Raw genomic sequence first — 24,707 nt, 5'->3', positions numbered from 1 at the left:
TTTGCATAAAATGTGCATATGATCATTTATATGTATAGGTGAAAGCTTAGAAATAATTACTGTAATTTAAATAGAAATACAATACATCTCACCATAGCAGGGAAGATTGTGGTGAGATGACCTGTGCCCATTTTGCTGCCCAGGCATTTCTTGTTCTTGGAGTTCTTTATCTTCAAACCTGACTTGGACCAGACAGCCTTCTAGATGTTGCTGAACTGCAGCTCTCATCATCTCTGGTCATTGGTCATGCTGGTTGGGGCTGATGGGAGTTGTAGGTCAGCAGATTCTGGAGAGGTGAAGGTTCCCCCACACCGGATATAGAGGATGCTTTCAAATAGAGGGCTGCCCTCTGATAGGCCTTCAAAAAGTAGGTCCACCTCAAGCATGGCCACCCTAACTCCAAGCATGTGAGAAACAATCCCGGATACCCCCCAGAAGCTATTCTGCCAAGGTGGGAAATAGGTAATCAAAGGAGGACATAGTGCTACAGCAGAGGTCCCTGTGCTTCTCTGTCAAGCTGCAGCACTTCAAACATAGACATGAATGCACAGAGATTCTGCAGCTGGGCTTCACTTCAATTTGACAGCCACACATACCTCCTCAATTCCAATTCATGGTCTGGTCCCTCTAACACAAGTGGCATTCGGTGTCATAAAGATGACAGCTTGGAAGACCAAGCTTTTGGCTTTTTCTGCCCCCGAGAGAAGTGTTCACCTTGGTGCCAGAAGCATGATCAGTAGAGAGGAAGGCTGAAACTCTCAGGGATGCCTTGGCAATTTCCGGGAGACCTGTGGGAAAGTGATCTGGAGAAGAGAATGCTCTGGGCAGACTGTTTAGGTACATAGGATGTTGCTTTATAGCAAGTCAGACTCTTGGTCCACTTAGCTCATTAGTATCTACATTGACCAGCAGTGGCTCTCTAGGGCTACGTCAAGGAGTCTCTCCTAGCCCTGCCTGGAGGGATTGAAGCTGAGACCTTCTGCATAGTAAGCAGATATTCTACCAGTGAGCTACAACCCACCCCCTAGATTTGAAGTGTGAAAGTGCTCCAGTTTGACCAATTGGCAGTAGAATGAGGCATCTCAAGAGGAAGGGCTGCAGAGTTCAAGGCAAGAAGCAGAGGGCACAAGAGCACTTTTCAAATATATAAATGGCTGCCATAAAATAGATTTAGAGTGCAAGTTTGCAACTAAGGGAAACGACAAGAAGCAGCGGGTGAAGGTTCAGTTGTAGCAAACTGATATGAAGTATATTTTTATGGATGGCTTCCTCGTTATTTTTATTTTTTCAAAAAAAGATTGGGAATATACAGTAGGTGCTGCTGTAGAAACCACCCCTAGAAATTTAAAGGAGAACACTGGATGTCCTGCTAGGGATAGTTTAGGAATCCATTGTTTCTGGGACTCTCCGGGCTGCTTAATATGTGTCCTTTCTCTTATAGGGATAGGGGAAGTATGCATGTCTATATCTCTGCACACCATTCTATGTGAAGACCATGCTAGCAGCTATTTCCCCAGAAGGTGTAGCTGACAGCAAAACAGACATGTGTGCATTCACACATGGTAGTCTCTCCTCTGCATATACTCTTTACACCCATTTTCACACACCGTTTGAAGCAGCATTTAATTAGCCACCTGTCTTTGCGCTGAACAGAATGAAGAGTGAAGAGCTGATGATCGCTGTGAATGATATTGCTGCTGGGCGGTAATTTAAGAATAAACTTAAACAGATTGCCGTCATTCTGCACATGGAAGCGGCCGCAGAGATGATACGGTGAAAGACTCAGTGCCCCACAGTTGCTAGGTAACTTCATGGCGGTTTCGATGTAACCTGCTAATCAGAGAAGGAATGAAGAGGAGCAACATCCACATTACTGAGAGGCCGGGGTTGTGTGCGAGAGAGATGGGGGGGGGAGTGTGTTGTATTAGTCCCGCTGATTCTTCTTGCTTTTAAACTATCAGAAGGGCTCGGTCCTTCCATATTGTTTGCGTCTGCATGTGTGTGCCTGTGTGCATTTGTTTGTGTGCACTTGGCAACAATATTTTGCTGCCTGAAACCTTCTCTGGTTCACCACCCTGTAGCCAGCCTGCAAACAGTATTCTAAACTGCGGGCTCCTGTTTCCCCCCTGCCTGCCCTGTTAAAGGGTAGGGAAAAGGCAGCAGGCTGAAATCTTTGTCTGTGGTTTGGCCCTCCCATTTGGCAGCATGCATGCTGGCTCTCTGCTTGTGATGCCCACCCTGATTGTGTGGGTTGGTTTTGGTCGGCAGGTGGGTGGATGCTGGCCCTGCCTTTGGGCCCCCGGCAGATTCCACATGTGCTTTCAATGTCCATGTCATCTGCAAAAGAATCCCTTGTCCCTGCTCCTCAAGCTTGTGACTCTGCTATGAGTTGAATGGATCCAGTAGACCAGGGTGTGGGCGGGCAGGGTTTGCCCATGAATGTATTTTGTGTTTCGGGTTGGGTGGGGTGGGCAATATGGACAAGAGCCCCAGCCTACATGACCGAGCAGGTGAAGCCACAGCATTCCTTCAGAAGGGTGAGGCCTGTCTTTGTTACATATGGTGTAGAGGTTTGCTGTCCTCTTGAGGTCATCCTCTTTTCTTTTACTGGAGCTGTGAAGGAACAAACAGTTACTGCTATGGGAACAGGGGCTCATGCTCAGGCCCTATGATAGCCACCAATCTGCCTGAGGTAAGCAGGTGTCTGCATCTGGGGTCCACACAACGCATATGGAAGGTGTGAGGTGCTGGCCCATAACCAACCAGTGGAGGATTGTTCATATGAGCAAATGGGGCACTGCCGCACCAACCTCTGTCTGCCCTCAACCAGACCTCCACCTGTCTGCTTCCTTACAGCCAGTGCAGGGCGTGACACTGGCTGTAAGCCTTATCTTCCTTAGTCTCAGTGTTGCCCTTCTAGAACTTGGCAGCGAGGAGAGTGGAGGCAAAACTAGAATTTGCTGACTCTAGTTGCCATTGGCTCTGGCTCCACCTACTGTTGACCTCCCTACCTTCTGCCTTGCTAGTTCCAATGAGTGCCAGCCACCATTGTAACCAAGTCATGTGTATATTTGTATATTGGGTGGCAGCAGCAAATCACATATGGCACCAACCCTCCACTCCAAACTACACTCAGTGGGAACAGCTGCCAGCTCTGATAAGTATCTGTGTGTGCATATTTGCATTTGCAAACATAAACTTTTCACATTTACACTGGACTTTAATAAGATATACTAGTAAAAATATTGGGCCACTCATTTTTTAAAAAGTAAATAATTCAGGATCTTTTTGATTACGAAGCAAGAAATAAAAATAATATGCACAAATCATATAAGCAGCTGCTTCCTGTATAGGCTAGCTATTTTCCAGTTGCAAACAACTTCTCCTCCTCCTTTTGAGCAGGGTGTGTGTGTGTGTGTCCTGGCTGATGGACATTATCCAGACTGCACGGGAACCTCTTCACACAAATGGCTTCCCTTCTGGAGCAGCATCTATGCACAATGGATTCAGCCATACAAGATAGCAAAACCCAGATATATGAATGAAAAAGAGCAAACAGTGCAGAATCATAACACCTAATCTAAATTAAGCAAATTTGCATCATTTACACAGGTTACAGATTTCAACTTTTCTTGGTGCAATAGAGATAGAGAAAAAGATGATAAGAGATCGAGATATAGCATGGAGGAAACACAATCCTGTTCCTACATACACACAGCAGTGGAAAGTGTTTATATTTCAGAAAGGGAGGCTGCTCACTCCCAAGTACCTACTTGTTTTCGGAAGGCAGGTTTTGGAAATCCTGGTCTTCAAAAACTCTGCCATTTCTTTATCTTCTTCTCGTTCTCTGTGGAAGGAGGAAATTGGTTACTACTCTGTGGATGAGATTTGAATCCCAGCAATAAGCAACCGTTGCTTGGTGTGTGTGAAGGTATGGCTATAATCCAGATAGGTTAGAGTCAAGGTATCCTGAATTATTGTTCTTCAAATCTTGGTGAAGGATGAGGCTGCTTTTTGTTCTTTCTTGGCTCCAGGGAATATTTGCTTTCAGAAAGAGTGGTGCTTCACTGACATGCACAGCTCCTTTCCCCTGCTTGTACCAGTACCCCAAGCCTTTGTTTTTTGCCCTTTATAAAAAAAAAAAAACATTTAAAAATCTGCCTAGACTCCAGTATTGCAATACTGTCCGGAAGCAATGGTATAAATCTACAGATCAAAAAGGTTGATCATATCTGGAGACAATGATTTGAGTTTTTGCTGAGTGATGTAGAGTAAGCCCTGCCTCCACCTCCTCGCCTTACCTTTGGAAAAGTCCCTTAAAAAAACAAAACAATATGCGACAATGAATTTAACAGCACACACATTTACAATTGCCCTGTGTGGAACTGAAGAGGCAACAGAAGCAAAGTCTGCCTGCGTACCCCAACCAAATAGTCTAGTGGATAAAATTGGCTTCAAATACTCAAGGTGACTCCAGGCCAGCTACCTCACTCAGTCTCACCTACTTCACAGTGTTGTTGTGGGAATAATATGGGATAACCCCTGGGTATCCTGCCCTGGGCTTCTTGAAGGAAAGGTGGAAAACATATATGAACAGCACTAGGTGCATGCCAACACTGAGCTGGAGCCAGGAAGCTGCCACAGCTGTTGGTATCCACGTGTACCTGAGCCTTTCAAACTCCACGTCATCCACCAGGAAATCTCGAGTCTCCACAAGTTTGTGAATCTGCTGCACTAGCTCCTCCTCCTGCTGCTTGTCTTCTTTAGATTTTTTATTTTCTGCAAAATAGGGGGAAACCCACAAAGCAATAGGTTAATGGCAGAGGAATAACAACAAATGGATTTCACGAGAGATATGTGGGTGTCCCCTGCCTGACACAGGGCCCTCTCAGTAGTGGCATCCTAGTGGTGGAACACTTTCCCCAGAAAGGTTTGCCTGGCACTTACCTTACTGTCCTTTCAATACCTTTTTGATTTTGTTTTCCTGAGCATCTTATACATAATGTTAAGGTGTTTCTTGTGTTGCTGAATCAAAAGCTCAGTGGAGCTACATCAACCTGTAGCTGAACTAGCAAAAAGGAAAGACAAATTCTGAAGCTTGTAGAGGTCAAAATGTGACAGTGGATCAGCCTCTCTACTCTTCCTTGAATTTAGACTGCTCTGTTATTAACTGATTCACAGAATCGTAGACTTGTAGAGTTGGAGCTCGTTTCTCCCTCTCTTCCCAAGTCCATGCTTCTTCAAAGTCCATGATGCCTTTGGTAGAGGCTATTCTCGCAGGCCAGATCTCACTCATAGAATCATCACCTTGTTATGGTGAATGGACTTGCACGTTCCTATGTGCCGTCAGGAGCCTCATACTCCCAGTAGGGTCAGCCAAGGCGATAACGTCAAAGGGGAGAAGCTAGACAAAGAATGATCCAAGAAGTCCTCAAGGGCAGAAGAGGTGGAAGGCAACAATATTGTTATGTTACAATGGCTCTGAAGGAGGACGAGGGCTACAGCAGATAAGAAACTACTGATTGTCATGATACTCATGACCTAGGAATACAGCCTGACTGCGAAGACCGTGCATTGATCAGCATGCACTGATCTCCACACATAGAACAAATTCATGCGCAGGTGTCTTCCAAAAACCCATCCACACACTTTTAAATAAATAGATAATAGATAAATATAAAGTATGCACCCAACTGTTCTCCAGCAATGGATAAGCAGCATTTGAGTAGCCCCTCCATAAGGACAACTTGGCTTGCTGGTGGAGATGGAAGTGGTTGAGGGGCAGAAAAGCAGAGTGGCAGGGCTGAAAGTCTCAGTGCTATGCAGTGGACAAGACCTGGAGGATCAAGACCCATGTTGTAGGGCACTGTTGTACAAACAGAGAGCGAGTTGGTACTGATCAAGCTGCAGCGTGAAGAAAAGGAGGATGCATCTTGGACTTGAGAAAGTTTACCGTATTTAAACATTTGGGCTGTTGCACAATGACTTTCAGGACCAACTTGCAGTCCTCTGTCTAAACATCTCCAACCAAACATAGTGGTGGTTTCCACTATGACCTCCTATGGATGGTTGTAAATCTTTGTTCCTCCCCACAGGCTCTTTCACCCTCCCAACCTTTTCATGAAGGTTCTTCTCGATTTTTTCTAACCTTTATTCACTTCTTAATGATGGCACCCCTTAACTAGGACTGGGTGTGACAGACAATGCTATGAGCAGTACCTATTTATAAAACTATTATTATTTTTCCCCGTGGTAGTTGTGGCAGAATGGATTTTATACAGCTTTAGTAGGTTTCACCTGTTCTGAGATGCCTGGGTTCTCCTCCTGCCTTGCTTAACATTTAAAAATTCAGATTCCAAAGCTAGCCAAGCATCTCTGAGACAAGAAAAGTCTTAGGATAACTTTGCACTGGCCTGTTTAATTCCCATTCCTTTGCAACATCCTCTCCTGGCTTAGTGGCATTGGAGGCCAAGTGATCCTGCAAATGGCAAACCCCACTGGTGAATAGGGTAGAGGTGGGGAATCCACAACCCTCCAGATGTTATTGGACTCCAACTCCCATCAGCCCCATCCAACATGGCCAGTGGACAGGGGTGATTGGAGTTATATTTGAGCAATAGCTGGAGGTCACAAGCTCCTCATATCTCAATACATGGGGATGGCACCAACAAAGCTTTATGGAAAAACAAGGTGCTAAGAAAACTCACTCCCTGGGAGAGTTGCCATGGGTTTGGGCCTTACCTGGCACTGCAATCAGCTTCTGCAACTCCTTTTTCAATCTGGTGATTTCCTTACAAAGCTGGATGTCATCCATCCTGAAAAGACAAGGGAGGGAGCCTCAATCCCTTGTCCACAAGAGACCACAGAGATAAGTCACTTGAGCATCCCTTGCTGCAAATCCTAATCATTTACCTTTCAGCATGCTGCTGGGAAGAACTCCAAACTGGGTTGGACACATTTGGCTGAAACCAGTCGCTTGGGGCCTTTGATACTACCTTGCAACAGATTATATGTGGAATATTTCTTGTTTATCGTTTTCCACTTTCTAATCCTTCACCTGCATCTTACACTTTAAAACTCTCTAGCTGCTCCACAACCTTTCTTCCAAATTAGTAAATTGCTACAAGACAGGTAAGTGAAGCAGCATGCGTTTCTACATGCAGAATGCAACAAGGGATCATTTAAGGAGCTGTAGAAGACAATCCATCTTGGGAGGAGGGTTTACACTAGGGCCATGCACATTTGCTTCAGACAAACCTTGAATCCCAAGCCAAATCAGGGAGATTTGACGAGAACTGGGGCTCTTCTAAGGTGGGTGTCCAATGCAATGTCACAGACTGAATCAGGCTGCTTCCAAAGCCTCTGGGATTGTCTTGGATATTTGGACATCCCAGGATACTTCTGGACACCTCCAGATTTGTCAGTATTATTACATTGCGTACCTGAACGTGTGTTCACACATTTAAAGTGGATTAAAGCACTTCTTCACCCTTGTGACAATGAAACACGACCAGAAAATTGCACTAGAATATGTGAAATAACGGCCAAATATTGTGCAAATGAACAGCATGTATGGGTTTGCCCTTTCTTCTGAATAGGCATTTGTAGTGATTGGGCTTATAGTAGACTACGAGGGAGATCAAGCTCCAACATTGTAGCAAGGTATCATGAACCAATGGCAGGGACCAAGTGGTGGCACTAGAGGGAGAGATATTCCCAGGAACACAGAACCTATTGCAAAAAATCAAGGGCAGCCTGTTTCAGAGCTTTGAACAAAGATGATCCAGTCTACAATCTTCTCTCAGCCATGAAACTGACTTACCTGTAGATGCCCTTCAGGCAAGTCACTGCCTTTCAGCCTAATCTGTCTTCATGAATAAGAGGAGAAATCTGTACACTGAGGAGTGCGACAGAAATAATAAACTATAGATCTGCATCCCAGCAAATGGATTTGAATCAATGTTGCTCCTCTAATGACTCAGTCACAAGCTGAATAATTCCAGAGGATACTGTGCTCCAAATAGGCAACCCTATAATTTATCTTGGTCACTGGAGAAACCCTATGAGAATACAGGCAAATGTGTTGATACCCATTCAAAGCCAAGAAATAATTTTATACAGAAGACATGATTCAGGTTTCCTCCCCACATGCCAGCTGTTTCTTCTCTCCATTCTCCTTCAGTTTAGACTGCATTTTGGTTTTATAATGTGATGCTTTTAGAAGCATCTTTGGGTGGAGGGCTTCTTCTAAGATAATCTGATAACCTGGAATGCTCTTTTTTAGGAAACACCAACACACACATACAGGAATCATAACTTGGACAGGACTGAGACAGAGGAGGGAAAACAGCGTTCAAGAATAATTGGCAGTGAGATACTAATTCACCTTTCTGAGGACAACTTGGTGATAGTCAGAAGAAACTGCACCTGTGGTTTGCAAATTATCTGTAGCCTTGGGTGCCAAATCACTCTTAGAATCATTAAGGGTTAGAAATCGAATTCCTAGCTAGATTTAACTTGGGGCGGCTGGGAGCAAAAGTTGTCTATATTGATCCATGCTCGCTAGCTTGCAGTGATGCTTGATACCATCTATGGCTAGCAAGCCATGGAAAATGGAGAAGGCTGTGTACTTGGAGCATACGGTGCTGACCTTTAAAGCCCTAAATGGTCTCAGCCCTGAAGGAGCGTCTCCAGCTTCGCTCAGCCCAGACACCGAGGTCCTCCTCCAAGGGCCGTCTGGTGGTTTCCTCACTGTAAGAAGTGAAGTTACAGGGAACCAAGGAGAGGGCCTTCTCAGTAGTGGCAACTGCCCTGTGGTACACCCTCCCATCAGATGTCAAAGAAATAAATAATTATCTGACTTTTAGAAGACATCTGAAGGCAGCCCTGTATAGGGAAGTTTTAAATGTTTATGTTTTATTATGCTTTTATATTTGTTGAAAGCCACCCAGAGTGGCTGGGGCAACCCAGTCAGATGGGTGGGGTATAGCAACAACAACAGCACAAGGAAAAGTCCCAGAAACAGTATAGCAGCAACTCCTATAAGTAGTCCTTGTATGCCATGTCAGCTGTGTCTCATTGATCTAGTTCCCCTTAGTCCAGGGCATGGTCTGGGGGCATATGATGCAGTCACCATTGCTGCTGCTAAGCAGGTCTGGGTCTGGTCATTTTCTGGATGGGAGATCTTCTGGGAACCACTTTGAGTATGTCGTCTTGAGATGCTTGAAAGAAGAAAGGTGGGATATGATTGTACTTAAATAAACAGATGTATAATAAACTTTGCTGTGCAGTACTATCGTATTGTGGGTGCTCCAATATGAGCAGATAGAATTATATTATGTCTGCAGTGACTCAAAGAGCCATGTACAGTAAAGCAGAAATTAGGAGCTGTTCAACTGCATTGCAAGGAGATAGATACAATTTAAGAACTTGGATTCTTTTTTAAAAAAAAACAACAACAACATTGGTATTTTACACCCATTTCATGCCTTATTTTTAAATTGAATGTGAATTACTAAGTAATTCTGTAATGATTTATGGAGACCCCTTGGCTTAAACAAATACATTTTATCTGACAACAAAAGAAAGCTGGCTAAAATTAATGAAATTTTATTATCTAATTTCCTTTACAGAGCCACAATAGAGATTGTTGTATTATCCATCAGTGAATTTGGGGTGGCTACCTTTTGTGTATGTCTGTGTAATTTTACTTCCTATAGCACATCCCTGCAGCAAAAGAATTATGTGCATAATATACATGGGTTACATTCATCAGAACAGTGCATCTAATTGCATTACATTATGTAACCATCCTGGCAATCTCTCTTTTTTCTTGGGTTTTCCATTTTTCACAGAGGTCTTTTGATGTGCTAATTAATCCACACAGCCTTGCTCAGCCTGTCTTTAATAAGTGAAAAGAAAAGTGGTCCTAAATGATGAGTGAAGCCCCCACCTAGGTACCATTTGATTCCTAAACCCTTTGTAGCAGCTACTCTCGTTATAATAATTCCCCCTTCCCTGCAGACATGAGGGCTAGGGGCATATTTTGTATAGCAGGAAATCTCCAGGAGCACCAGATCCCACATTATGAACCATATTCCATTAAGAATGGCAGAATGCTCTCCGAGAAAACTTAGAAAAAATGATATATCATTGGTACATCACTCCGGCAAGACTGGGGAAGATGTACAAAACCGGAAACAGCACCTGCTGGAGATGTAAAACCAAGGTAGGAAACTTCTTCCATATGTGGTGGACTTGTGACGTGGTGAAAAGATTTTGGGGACAAATTTATGATGAGTTAAAGAAAATACTGAAATATAACTTCCCTAAAAAACCGGAGGTGTTCCTCTTGGGTATGATTGGCGAGGAGATCAAGAGCAAGGACCAAACATTTTTTCAGTATGCTACGGTGGCGGCCAGGATCTTAATAGCGCAAAACTGGAAAACTCCCAACACCCCCACGGTTAGAGAATGGCAAATGAGATTGTTTCAATACATAGAGTTAGCGAGATTGACACAAAGAATTAGGCATCAAAATAATGTAAAACTAAAAAACGATTGGAATAAATATTTAAGTTATATTGAAGTTGATTTGGGAATCATTAAAGTCACAGTGGACGGAATTTAACACCTGCGATGTAGAGAGTTAGTATAATACAACTGCAGAAAGACTATATGAATACCTAACCTAAACCGAGTTGGATGGAGGTCAAGTGTTTGTAAATATGCTTGTTTTATGGTGAAATGTGAGTGTGTTTTTTTCTTCTTTTTTGTTCTTCAGTCTCTTTTCTTTTTGCTTTCTCTGAATTCTTCTTTGTTTTCTTTTTTCTCTTTTTACCTTGTCTTTGTCTTTTAAAATGTGTGTTGTTGTTTCTTTTTCTGTTTAATGTATTTTGTAAAAGCTTAATAAATAGAACTTTTTTAAAAAAAAAAGAATGGCAGAATGCAGGCATGGCCAACTGACAACCTGTGGTCTAGGTCCAGCCTCCAATACAATTTCTCCTAACCCCGGAAGGACCGACCAATTTGAATCATAGCAAATTGACAACCTACAATTTCACATGTAAAGAAATCGGGGATGGGGGGTGGGATTAGGGAGAGTTGGTAAGATCACAATTCTATGCATGCTTTCTTGGAAGTAAGCCCCACTGAATGTAGTGGGGCTTGCCTCTGAGTAAACATGCATCAGAATGCACAGTAGGTTTTAAGCAACAGACATTTCCACATTTTGTTATATCTCTTTTTTTGCTCTTGAGACCTGAGAATACAGGATAGTCTTCCTTGGCTTAATGCATTAGAACATAGGTAGGCAAACTAAGGCCCAGGGGCCAGATCCGGCCCAATTGCCTTCTAAATCTGGCCCACGGACGGTCCGGGAATAAGTGTGTTTTTACATGAGTAGAAAGTGTCCTTTTATTTAAAATGCATCTCTGGGTTATTTGTGGGGCCTGTCTGGTGTTTTTACATGAGTAGAATGTGTGCTTTTATTTAAAATGCATCTTGGGTTATATGAGGGGCATAGGAATTCATTCATTTCCCCCCCCAAAAAATATAGTCCGGCTTCCCACAAGGTCTGAGGGACAGTGGACTGGGCGCCTGCTGAAAAAGTTTGCTGACCCCTGATTTAGAGTTCCGGCTCCCTTGCAGTTGACATCATCACTGTCATGGATGTATTGTTGGCTCAAAGTTTAACTAAAAGGCTGGCTATTCTGGAAGTATTGAGAAATCAGTGCAGAGTTCCTACAACCTGCTGTACGGATTTCTGGGAAAATGCTTGCAAAGCAAACTGTTACGTCAAGGTAACAAATGTCTATCATCTTATATCGTGGATCTTTCCCTGCTGCAAATTTCATGGTGATTGCATTCAGGTTTTAATATCTGCTCCAGAAAACCAATTCCACAGTTTTTACTTCCTAAAAGTTGAGCTTTTATTGTAGACTAGAAGGCCCTTGGAATTCCTTCTAACTCTACAATTCTAAGATTCTAATGAGTGAGAAAATGAAAAGTAAAAAAAAAAAAACAAATATGAAAGGCCAGAAATGGACAGGCTGTTCCTCCACCTTTTACTTAAAGAGCCCCACTAAAGCAGGCCAGGGGCCAATCTAGTTCAGCATCCTGTTCTCATAGTGGCCAACCAGATCCCTATGAGAGGCCTGCAAGCAGGATCTTGGCTCAACAGCACTCTCCTCCTCCTATAGTTTCCAGCACCTGGTATTCAGAAGTATACTACCACTGTCTGTGGAGGCAGAGCATAGCCCTCGTGGCTGGAGCCAGAGATAGCCTTATCCTCAATGAATTTAGTGGATCATCTCTTAACATTGTCCCAGAGTTGGTAGTAATCCCAGTGTGGTGTAGTGGTTAAGGGCAGTGGACTTGTAATCTGGTGAACCGGGTTTGCGGCTTCGCTCCTCCACATGCAGCTGGGTGACCTTGGGCTAGTCACACTTCTCTGAAGTCTCTCAGTCCCACTCACCTCACAAAGTGTTTGTTGTGGGGGAGGAAGGGAAAGGAGAATGTTAGCCGCTTTGAGACTCCTTTGGGTAGTGATAAAGCAGGATATCAAATCCAAACTCCTCCTCCTCTTCTTGTGCCACTGGATTTCATAGTTTAATAATACACTGTGAGAATTAGTACTGTCTTTTGTCTATTATGACTCTTCCAATGTTTAGCTTTATTGGATGCACCTGTGTTCTAGTATCATGAAAGAGGGAGAAGAGCGTTTCCACTTTCCTCATGCCAAGCTGCCTGCAGAACTCAGCAGGGCATTGGATAAGGCAGCTAAATCACCTACACAAACCCAAAGAATTGCTCTTTCAAAGCACAGCAACTGCTACTCCTCTTCTACCGCATGAGGAAAATATACAGGTATTTTGCTGCTGATGTCAGAACTCTTGTTTTTGCATACATAACGAACTAATAGAGGCATATGCTTTATTATTTTATGGGGGGACTGGGGGGCACACTAAGCAGACAGAGGGAGCTATCCATGGTTCTGTCTACTGACAGTTCTTAGAACAGGAATATCCAAAGTCTGTTTTGGGGGCCTAATCTGGCCTCTGTGGCAGTCTATTTGTTTATTTATTGGGGTCAAATCCTTAAGAAAGCTCAACAAGTTGAATGAATCATAAAAAAGCTCAACCACTCTGGGGTAAAATCGTAAAAAAATCTTGACAACTTTGGTTGGCCCCCATGCATGTTCACTTTATCAAATCTGGCCCTCTTTGGAAAAAATTTGGTCACCCCTGCCTTTGAAGAACTGGGCATGGAATCTGATTGTAGCTCTTTCAGGCACTGCAACTCACCACTGAAAAACTATAAGGCCCTGTTCACACTTAATTTAGGTTTTGTGCTACCTATCATCTGTAGTTTGAAAGTAAAACCTAAATTGGCAAGATTGGACACCATTTAAAAATACACTCTGCTGCATAAACCTCTCTCACAAGCAATACTTTCTGGGGGGGGGGCGGGGAGGCCTTTTTAGCATCCCTTGAAGAAATATTCTTAACTTAAAACAATTTCCTTGCTAACTAAAAGACTATTTCACATATTGCCTAATCAGTCAGCTAGCTACCTCTTAAGCTGCTATAGTGGAAGCAGCAAGTCTAATTATCTTCTGTACTCCCAGTCAGCAATCTGGTAGCTGCATTCTGGGTTAGTTGTAGTTTCCAAGTCACTTTCACAGGCTTATGATGTCTTTTTGCTGTTCACATGTTTCTGCCTTTTGCCAGTCATATCAAAATAAAGTGTCAGGAACATTTGTGCTTCTGTTTCACAGAAAACAGATCTGGCAGGGTGAGAAGGCACCTTAGCTCAGTGGTAGAACATCTGCTTTGTGTGCAGAAGGCTTGCAGGTGTAGCCGCTGGAATTTTCCAGGTAAGGTTGGGAATATCCCCTATCTAAAACTCAAGAGCCACTGTTAGTGAAGAAAATATGGGTGGTCACTCAGTATAGGGCAGCTTCCTGTGTTTCTGGATAAAAATTGTGAAAGAAACACATATCAGAAACACTAGGAGCCTCATTGTTGCAACAGTTCCAAAATGTAATGCAGGCGTTGGCTTCTCAAATCTAACTCACAATCCTGGATATGGCAACCCATGACGCATATCCAGGCTCCAAACTAGACCCCACTTCAATACTCTACTCTTATTTATGCTTATGCCACAGCTCCTTGAAGCAAACACACACACACACACACACACACACACGTTCTAGCACCCCCATGGCTGTTACCTTCCTCTGCAAGATATGCTACCATTTGAGCAACTAGCCAGGGGACATAGCCACCTGAGAAAGGAGAGTTTAGTCCCACAACACTGCCGCTCAGTTATACTGTTCCAAGAGTCCTGCTTCTTGTAGACGAATATGAATAAAAAGAGCTTTTGGCCTTGGACAAAGCTCACATTGAAGGAGACAAGGATCTATTGATGTACGTTTCCCCCCCCCCCCCTTAAGTAGGAGGACAAGGCTAGACCACTTTGAAGGGGATGCCTGGGCTAGAAGAGAGAACTGCATGGAGGTCATATCAAGAGTCACCAGTGTGGGTGGCTGCGTGGGAGAATTCATTAGATAATCAGTGGTACTTGGGAGAAAAAGGCAATTAGCAGCCAGCAAGTCTGCTTCACAGCAACAGTATCAGCAACATTTGGTGAAGACTTTGGGCTAAGTCTATAACAACTCTGAAGTGGGCAGAAAGCAGCCCTTATATTTGTTTGGAAGGGAGTACCAAAGCTGTCATTGGTGGGGTTTCTACCACCTTCTCTGTTCAGGTTAAGCCTTTCCCAACCCTAATGGCCTTCCAGATGTCTTGGACTATAACTCACATCATTCCAAGCTGCTGGAGCTGATGGGAGTTGTAGTCTACCTGGAGGGCACCTGTTGGGAATGGCTGCCCTAGGTATACTCATTGACCTGGCACTGCTTTTCAAAAGGCAGGTTGCCAGGAGCACCTTTCCCCCCCACTTTCAGCTAATGGGGAGAACTTTCCTTTTTCTGCGCTGATTTACAGTTCTGTAACTTCCATGCTTGATTATGGCAATGCACACTAAACAGAGTTGCCCTTGAAGATGCTACAGAAGTTTCAGCCCAAGTGCAGTCCTTCTGACAGGTGTTGGAAGGCATAATCATTTCCAACCCACTATGTGTCAGGCCAGTTGCAAGGATTGTCAAATCACTTCTGGGTCCTGTTCAGGCTACATTTTAAAGGTTAAAGCCATTGACTTGGTGTAGGAACATCATGCTCCAAAGACCATCTCTGGAGCCCACTTGCCTGCTGTGGTCCTGCCAGAAAGCTCTACTGTGTGCTGTTTTTACAGTAAGCTGCAACAGTACGCCACCTTTTTGCTCTCTTTTCATAGTGAGTGCAAGACCGGTTCACTTCTGGTTGATGTTCTTCTATGCCTGGCTAGCTTAGATAGTTGGATTTTGTTGTTGCTGCTGCTGTTTTCATCTATATACTTTTCATCTCTATGGAAGACGTGTGTGTGTGTGTGTGTGTGTGTGTGTGTGTGTATGAATGACTTCTAGGACAACCTGGTGTCCTGCAGATGATTCTGGACTACATCATCACCATCCCTGACCATTGGCCATGCCGGCTGGGGCTGATGGAAGCTGTTGTCCAACAGTGTATAGATGGTCACAGGTCCCTTTCTCTGGTTTAAGAGCTAAGTCAATTTGGAGGTGGATAAATGAAAATAAATCTGGATCTAGGAAAAGGCTTTTGTCTGCCCTTGCAAATTCCTGTCCCTGTAGATATCTTTCAGGGGCAAAAATTAGCCCTGCTCTGTGGAACCCACAGTCTATGCAGAGCAAACCTGCCTTGTGTCCTGGAGGGAGGATATTGACTCCTGCAGCTTGGCTGCTTCTTCCATGGAGTGATTCAGAGCTTGGAGAAAACAAACAAAGGCTGCTGTAGCATGGAAATCAGAGCTATAGAAATTTCTCCCTCCTTCCACTGCCTTGAAAAAGTCAGCTTGCACTGCTGACTCAAGAAGGAAAAGGCCATGCTGTAACACGGCAAATGGGAGGGCTTTCCACCCCTAGGAGAGAGGCACGGTGTTGACATCGCAGTCAGGTTTAGGCTGATGTTGATGAATGATGACTCACCTCTGACTTCAGTTTTAGATCTCTCTCTATGTGTATACAGGCCGCAGAAACCTGGCAGTGCTATTCCTTGAAAGCCCAGGGCTGCCAAACCTGCAATGCAGACATATTTGGGGGTGCTTCTTCTCTAACAGCCCCGTTTGGGGTTCATTGCAGCACCAAGAATATGCTTTCTGTTGGACAGGAACCAGAAGAAGTGGTAGAGCATCTGGTTTGCATACAGGAGTCCTCGGTTCAATCCCCAGCATCTCCAAGTCAAACCAGAAAAGACCTTTGCCTCAAACTCTGGATAGCCACTGCCAGTCCCTGAGGAAAAGGGACCAATGATCTGGCTCAGGCAGTTTCCTGGGATCCAAAATAATGCTGCATAGACAATGGATGCATTTCTGGGGTCCTTATGGCACTTCCCTTTGGCTGAGTCTGAAATATATGCCAGGATGCATCACGTAAAAATGAGATGCATTTGTCAAGGGGGTTTCTTAGGAGGATTGCGCAGTTCCACTAAAGCAGCCACGTCCTCCAGGCATTGCCAGACCACACCTCCCACCCTTTCCTGACAAACCCTTTCCTGGGTGGGGCTGATGGGAACTGGAGTCCCACAACATCTGGAGGGTCACAGGTTAGCCAGCCCTGTGTTCAAGGTACATCCAAAGATCCATGGATGCCCCAAGGGATACATAGGTTCCTAACAGCAGCCCAGCCTTTGATGAGGACCAATCCCTATGGCATTGGGATGAGTACAGCTGGATCGCAGAAGCTTTGCTTAGCTGAGTCATTCTTAGCTGCAGAAGGGCTGGCACAGATTAGGCTAGCTACAGTCAGTCTCTGCAGTACCAGATGCTGGAAGTCATCAAAGGGAAGATGAGTTTCTTTTTGCATTTTCTAAATAGCGCGATGCTACATCTCATTCTCATTGAAATGGCAGGGGCAAGGGCTGTGGTAGGCTCAGGATTGAGAAGAAAAATCGTACCATAAGATGTGTCACCGGTTGCTAGCTTGAGTGGCTTTTCAAAGGATTACACACTTATTGTTTATTTTCCTTACAACAGCATCCTGCCTTTCTTCCATAATGGAACCCAAGGCAGCATACATGAGGTTCCCAGGCTGCCTCCTGTCCAGGCACTGATCAGATCTTCAAGGTGGTGGCCCCTTGAGCCTTTGGACCATATACAGTGTCGATGACTATTGGCTGTGACAGTAAAAGCAAATTTCTATGTTCAGGAACAGTGTGCTACACCCTTTACCTCCCAACCCAATTCAGCAGGGATATATATATAGAGAGAGAGAGAGAGAGAGAGAGGGAGGGAGGGAGGGAGGGAGGGAGGGAGGGGGGAGAGGGGTGGGTGGGGTGGAGATGACTATACTGTGCTGGCTGGGGCTGATGGGAGTTGCAGTCCAACAATGTCTGAATAAACACAAGTTCCCCACTCTTGGTGCATCTATGAATAGTCAGGAGGAGCTCCTGAATTTTTAATCCATAGCTCTCTCCTGACCTGGTTTTACCTCAGCGAGATAACAATGTCCTGTGATACCAGATTAGGAAATGTTTTCATGGTCATGCAGTAGTCCCTTTCCATTGATTCAAACATGGAGAAACTGTGAAGTGGCTGCAGTACAGATTCTGTGTACAGCATGTACATGTGTACAACTTCTGCACATGTAAGCTTGGTGAAGAGGTTTAGGTGAAGAGGCTGGAGGCAGCCCACCTTATATTTTCACTATCCACAGACACAGAACTTAGTCGGCAGTATTGGGCTAATAACACATCCTATAGAGCAGCTCTTTTCAAAACACCCATGCTCCCATGAGCTGCTTCCCAATCAGCTGTCTGCTGAGAAACCCTTGCACGCTTCGGGGGGGGGGTGATGTTCCATGATGCAGAGGGCCAGACTGGCTATTTGACCTTTCCTGAAGTTGACATATGCAGCCTGAGAAAACATGGGATTCCGCCCACCCAGGCAGGCTGAAAGAGAGGCCTGATACTCTTGTGGACTCTTCTCACTGAGTTAAGTCTACATCCTTTCAAATGGAGCATCATCAGACTCCAGGGCCTTTAGAAAATGAGAGAGACTGAATTGTGAACTCAAAGCAGAGAGAGGGAAACTGAGCAGATCTAGACAGAGAGAGGGAGAGATGAAGAGGAGCACCCAGGACCAGCTGCCTCTTGCCTCCTTATAGGTGGTGGATAGAGAAAGGATCCTGCCCACGGAGACTTTGCACCTTGCTGAGCGCCCTCCCACGGGCATCCTGCTCTCCTAGTTTCCCAACTCACATGTATCTGAGCTCCGACTCCCTCCGCACCAGAACTTCCCGGATCCTCTCAATTTTGAAGAGCTCCCCTTCGATGTCATCAATGGTTGTTGTGGAGTCGGCCATGGACACTATCTCATCCTCTGAGGGCAAAAGGGAAAAGGAACTCAGTTAGCAGATGGGATAGAGGTGGACAGGAAAGCAAGCAATGCCATCAGTGATTGGACTGGAATCGCTTTCAATTTATGGCCACATGGCTAAGAGGTTCTGATTTCTGTCAGGCTGCCTTATATGGCCTATGTGGGACCTGTGCACCTCCCCAACACTGTTGGACTCCGACTCCCCTCAGCATCAGCCAGCAAAGCCGAGGATGAGGCATGATGGGAGTTGTGGTCCAACAACCTCTGGAGAGCCACAGTTCAGTCTCATATCATTGCCTTCAACAGGATCTAAGAGCAGCTGATAAAATGGCATGAAAGTATCACTGAGGAAATGGAGGGGGGACTGCAGAGAATTAGTTCCATAGATGGCAGCTGCTCCTCAGCTACACCTTCCAAACTCCCCTGAGGCAGACATATTTCTTTCACAGCAATGCCTGGGGGGCTCATTTCTCTTCATACCTCTAGAGAAGCACATTTCCCCTCCTATCTTCTTAACATAGTTGTCAAGAGTCTGGCAGCAATTTCAGAGCCTGAACTCTTATACTAAGATTACAGGGAATGTGCTCTTCTTAGCTTTTTTATTATAATCCCTTGTGGAATCTCTGAAACGAAACCAGTATTGCTGGAGACAGAATTATCTGTGCATGCCTTTTCCTTTCCACGTAGGGGGAATGGCACTGTGCTATTATTATTGTGTCAAAGGTCCAAATAACAAAAGCTTCTGCTCTAGAGAAGACCCACCAGGGAGTAGCAGTTAGGACTGGCCTGCCATTTTGACTATGGAAGGAGAGAGGTTCTCTTGGTTAAAAAGTTGCTCTCTCACCTACATCAAGCAAAGAACTCAAGCAAAGACATTTTTTTGGGGGGGGGAACTCCCCAGGTCCTTCAATAGGCGCAAGTGGGCAGGGTGAACAATTAAGTTGCTCCTGTTATCCTTCATATCACAGGTACTGTCCAGTAGGTGCTCATGACATTCAAACAACTGCTCCCCAAATCATAGAATCATAGAATTATAGAATCATAGAGTTGGAAGAGAACACAAGGGCCATCGAGTCCAACCCCCTGCCAAGCAAATAAAAACGGACTCAGCAGTTGTGATTCTTGGAACGAGGGATGAAAAATACCGGTTGTTATTTACTACAGTAACAAAATATTGCTGTGTACAGTTTTGGCTAAAATAATACATTGCTGCAGCAAACATGCAACCCCTGCGTACATTTCTTGCAGACACAGAAATGGACTGCAAAAGTCCTAGGAACCTTCATTGTTTCAAAGTTGTGAGTTTTTTCTTGATTTTCTTGTTTTACCTTCTTGTAAACTGCTTTGAGGTTGTTGTTTTTTTTACAATCAACCATAAGAGGAGCCAGTAACAATCATAAAGCCTGGCTCTTTGCATAATGCCAGGCTCAGAATTCATCCAGATTGGATTAGGGCACTTCCTGCACTTGAAGTGCATTTGATCTCAAATACATAATGAATCTTTACCCCCCCTACTGAGCCAAGGGCAGCCTTGAAGCACATTCGCTTCCCACCCTCACAGATGTTAGGAAGTAGCCTCATTTCAATGTTGAATAGTTGTTCTTGTTGTTGTTAAATTTCTTTACCATCCTTCACCTGAGGATCACAGGGCAGTTTACAATATGAAAAAAGTTTCTATTGCTGCGTCTTGTACCCTCTGCTTTCTGGGGAAGGACTGTGCACCTGACTTGCATGTAACCAGGTTCCATCTCGGTCATCTCTAAGTAGGTCTGGGAAAGGCCCCTGTCAGAAAACCTGGAAAACCACTGCCAGTCTGTGTTGGCAATACTGAGCTAAAGATGGACCAATGGTCTGATGTGGTTTGAGGCAGCTTCCTGTACTTCTGTCCTTTCCCCCCACCATGTGCCAGTACTGCTATGGATATTCTTACAAACCACCCTGGAATGGGTTTGGATGAATGGAAATAAATGTTTAAAATAAAATGGGGAAAAACACACATCTGCCTGAATGAATGGAGCATGTACCTGCAGTGAAAGTCTCCTGCAAAATTGCTCCTCCCTCACATACACAAATAGGCAGAATTAGTTGACATGCAATCAAGTCTGAACCCCAACATCATCTCTCGTGCTCTGTATTTTGCACTAACTGGACCAGTCATTCCTGAAGAATATTATTCCTATGGATGTTGGGACAGACATGCAGCTGCATTATCTTTATACAAAGTGTATAAAGGCCATCAGTGCATCTCACACCATCTCCAGCTTCCTTGGCACACACTAGCAGAGCCAAGTGATGAGATCAATACTTCATTACTGGAGCCAAATGACCTAGCAACACTGGCCTGTGCCAGTGAGTCAAGTCAGAGGAAAGAGCCAGCCTCTGGCCTCTGGCCCTCTTTCCTTCCCTCCCCTGATACCTCTTGCATCTCTGCCTCCCAAAGGCTTGCACAGCTGCTTGTTGCAGCAGCCCTGGCTACAAGCTGGTGTCTCTGGGGCTGGCCAGGGGGTGCTTCTGAGGCCCCTGCGAGGCAGTGGGAGGAAGCACCTCTCTTTGGGTCAGAGGGGGCAGCTCAGAGACCAGGGATGGCAGCTGCCCAGAGCACTCCCAAGGAGAGGGGAGAAGAGAGCAGGCTGAGGAAACACTCCACAAGAGAGGGTATTTGAAAAAGGGTGAGGGGCTGCCAGCTCTGCAGGCAAGGGGTGACATAACTGGGCTTCTGAGCCCCACAGGGGTGCTGCAGGAAGAATGTAGCTGGGTCAAGGCAGCCGTGGAATCAAAAAGGTTGAAAACCTATGAGCTAAACAATGCTGTGATCATTACTTGGGAAGAGAGAATGAATGAAGAAGATGGACTTTGGAGAAGCAGATGCTGGCTAGGAGCCTAGCACCACAGCCATCTCCAGCAAATCTGTTGATGATGGTCCCTAACCCTTTAGGCTGAGTCGTATAAGATGCTAAGAACTGCATCAGGTCCTACAGAAACTTAACACAGATGAAAGACCCTTCACTTCAAGGCAGATGACACACATACACACACAAAATGCATCCCCTCTCCCATTGCACTACTAGTCCACCCTAAAAGCTATAGCAGAAAATCCCATAGTAAGAGAACTCACAAACAAAATGCTATACAGTGGTACCTTGGGCTAAGAACTTAATTCGTTCTGGAGGTCTGTTCTTAACCTGAAGCCCCACTTTAGTGGGGCTTCCCGCTGCCGCCATGCAATTTCTGTTCTCATCCTGAAGCAAAGTTCTTAACCCGAGGTACTACTTCCGGGTTAGCCAAGTCTGTAGCCTGAAGCATCTGTAACCTAAAGCATCTGTAACCTGAGGTACCACTGTATTCTTGTCCGGAACTGAGCTATTAACTTCACCTGCTGTGGTGGGGGTGATTAAACCACTGGCTGCCAACCCCATGCTGTCTCTAGCCTCCAGGGGGAGTAGCTCTTGGTTGGAGCCAGCTGAAGGCTTTGGGGATTGAGAGAAGGCACACCCATCCACACAATGTACTTTCAGCTTGTGTGCAGCCCATAGGAACCCAAGCTGGCATGCTACTTCCAGACCTGAGCTGAGCCACCTTGCGTAATTTACCTCATCTGCCTGGGGAATTGAACTGGTTTTGCACTTGGTGACCCACCTAACTCAGCCAAGTGCCCAGACCCACTGTTTCAAGCAACAGGGTGGTCTTTGCCATGCAACCTGGCTGAAACAGGTAGACTTGGTTTGGGCAGCAGGTCAAATGTGCTATTCTCCTGATGGCAATATGCTTCTGTGTATCATATAAATACATAATAAACACCCACCCACCAGCAGGGGCTGAAGGGGAAGGAACTGCAACATCCTTGTCCTGCATGCTGCTTTAGCCACTAGTCTACACTGTACCGAGGATCTGATAAAGGCATTTGTACTGGTAAGGTGTAGCTGCTTCTCTAAGCAACAGAAGGAGATAGCCGAATTCTTGAATGGGGAGTTTTGGCAATAACTCCTTCCTGCCTGTCGCTTGCCCGGTTATGCCCATTCACAAAAATGGGGAACTGACACGGATGGTATATAGCTGAGTAAAGAAGGAGTAAATCCTTACCTGGTGCCTTCATGGGGTATTGCTAAAAGCCATCAATTAACCTCAATGCCCCTCAGCTTCACCCTTGGGGACGTGGCCTTTCCTGGAAACCGCAAATCATGTGCATTTCTTGTTTTGGCCAGTTCTGTAATGCCCACACATGCACTGAGGCATCCCCCAAGCTAGTAGAGTGCGCCCAGCAGTCAAACTCCATCCACGCCAGAGGCTCTTTTTGTGAATGAACAGAGACTAGAGCGTCTGGTCCTCGGCCAGGTTTCTCTACTCATGCTTTCCCCGCTGCCTGCCGCTACTCAATGCAAACTTGCTCCATTTGCAGTGCCAGTGAGACAGACAGGTGGGGTCTCATTCATATATATATATATATATATATATTAACAATAATAGCATCACCAGGAGTGGGGGTTTTAGGGGGTGGGATGTGAACAAGACATCCATCTCCACTGCTGCGAAACTTTCAAGGAAGACAGAAAATAGCAGACACCCAGCCGGCAAATGTTATACTGGCACACATACACAAACATCATGCAGATCTGCAAGGATTTAAGCCCCACTTCAGGGGGTGCAGTCAGTAACAGGGAGGGAGTTGGTACTTCGCTGCTGTGCCCCAGGTGTGCAAACTAATCTCACCTTTGCCTGCATCTGCTGCTTTCCACTTGGTTGACTCCAGGGATCCGTACTGGGTGGATGCCTTGGTTTCTTTCTCCATCCTTGCCTCTCGCTTGTGGGATGTTTTCCCCCCTCTAATCTTTTTTTCTTTGTTTTTTTAAATGAGCATAATTCCTTAGGGAGAAGGACTTCTAAAGAGCACACATTGCAGGGAAGTCAGAGCCCATCCTTTGGAAAAGGAATGATTAAATAGAGAAACAAAATCAAAGGAGCACAGAATACCAGCCAAGCCTGGTACCTGCCCAGCAGCTGCTGTCTGCTAGTTCCACACCGAGATGCTTTAGCACAGCTGCCGAAAGATGAAATAGAATCAGAGGCTGCAGGAGACTAGATGTGGCTCTGTTATGACACCAAGAGCCGCCCTCTGGTGGAAATGAGTGCAAACTACTCATCAGCAAAACACAAGATAAACACAAGCAAAACATAATAATAATAATAATAATAATAATAATAATAATAATAATAATAATAATAATAAAATAAAATTATTTATATCCCGCCCTCCCCAGCTGAAGCCAGGCTCAGGGCGGCTAACAACACTAAAACAGTGCAACATTATAAAAACATTATAAAAATTAATTAAAATCAAAATTGATGGCAACCATAAACTAAAGTTTTGTAAAGATTGCCAAAGGAGGGAGTCAGGCTGCGCCCTGACCAAAGGCCTGGTGGAACAGCTCTGCCTTGCAGGCCCTGCGGAAAGATGTCAAGTCCTGCAAGATGTTGTGATAGGCACCAACTTAGATGGCTTTAAAAGGGGTGAGATGAATGTTGTGTCAGTGGGAAAACATATATTGGGCAACACTGAGGACTTTTTTTCAGGAGGAAAGAAGGGTACTACTTTTTAAAGCAAATGAATGAAATTAAGCCCAATGTTATGAGTGTGGGAATGTTCAGGGAGGCAGGAGAGGATATATTGTTTAATTATATCCATCCCAACTAGTTAACACTAGTTCTGTAATTTAGCAGAGTAACATTCTCCTTTCTAACTTGTACAGCAGATAACATCTTTGCCAGGCTCATTTAAGTCTCTAAAATAAGTTTCCTGGTAATTCCCCTTTATTCCCTCATAAAAGATTAGACACGACACAGTCTTGTATAAAAGTATAAAAGAGTTTATTCACACACATTCTATTCACAGATGGATCCCAGAAGGCAGACATAAGCTATACACCTGGAATCTATCCCGTAAGGAGATAGCTCCTTTGTCCTCTCTTGGCTGCAAGCCAAGAGAGCATCTCAGGCTAAGAAGATGTTGCTTTTTCGAGGAATGGAGTCAGAGAGAGAGATGTCTGCATCCCCTGTTTTGTTACCTGCATAGGTGAGGTCACGCCCATCTCTGGTCACATATAGAGGAAGTCTGTCCCAGCCCAGGAGGAAACAGGAAGTTTCAACTGGCTGGTCCAGACACCCCCTTTTATGTCCACTCTAGAAATGTTGTATTTGACTGCTCTGTGTTTCACATCCCA

General features: G+C 44.9%; 1 protein-coding gene across 1 annotated transcript; it reads right to left on the bottom strand.

Annotated features, from left to right (window-relative positions):
• Positions 1 to 23,553, bottom strand: LOC309360900 (bMERB domain-containing protein 1-like). The gene is made up of 6 exons (XM_081895875.1): positions 23,200 to 23,553; positions 18,375 to 18,495; positions 6,742 to 6,815; positions 4,665 to 4,779; positions 3,774 to 3,847; positions 1 to 2,613 (listed from the first exon to the last, which is right to left on the bottom strand). Exons 1-6 carry the CDS (start codon positions 23,276 to 23,278, stop codon positions 2,495 to 2,497), a joined length of 582 nt encoding a protein of 193 aa, XP_081752001.1. The 5' UTR covers positions 23,279 to 23,553; the 3' UTR covers positions 1 to 2,494.
• Positions 23,554 to 24,707: the final 1,154 nt, after the last annotated feature.

Source organism: Podarcis melisellensis, assembly GCF_964234715.1.
Source record: "Podarcis melisellensis genome assembly, chromosome: 2".
NCBI classification, from domain to species: Eukaryota; Metazoa; Chordata; class Lepidosauria; order Squamata; family Lacertidae; genus Podarcis; species Podarcis melisellensis.
This window is presented reverse-complemented; position numbering and strand designations above follow the sequence as displayed.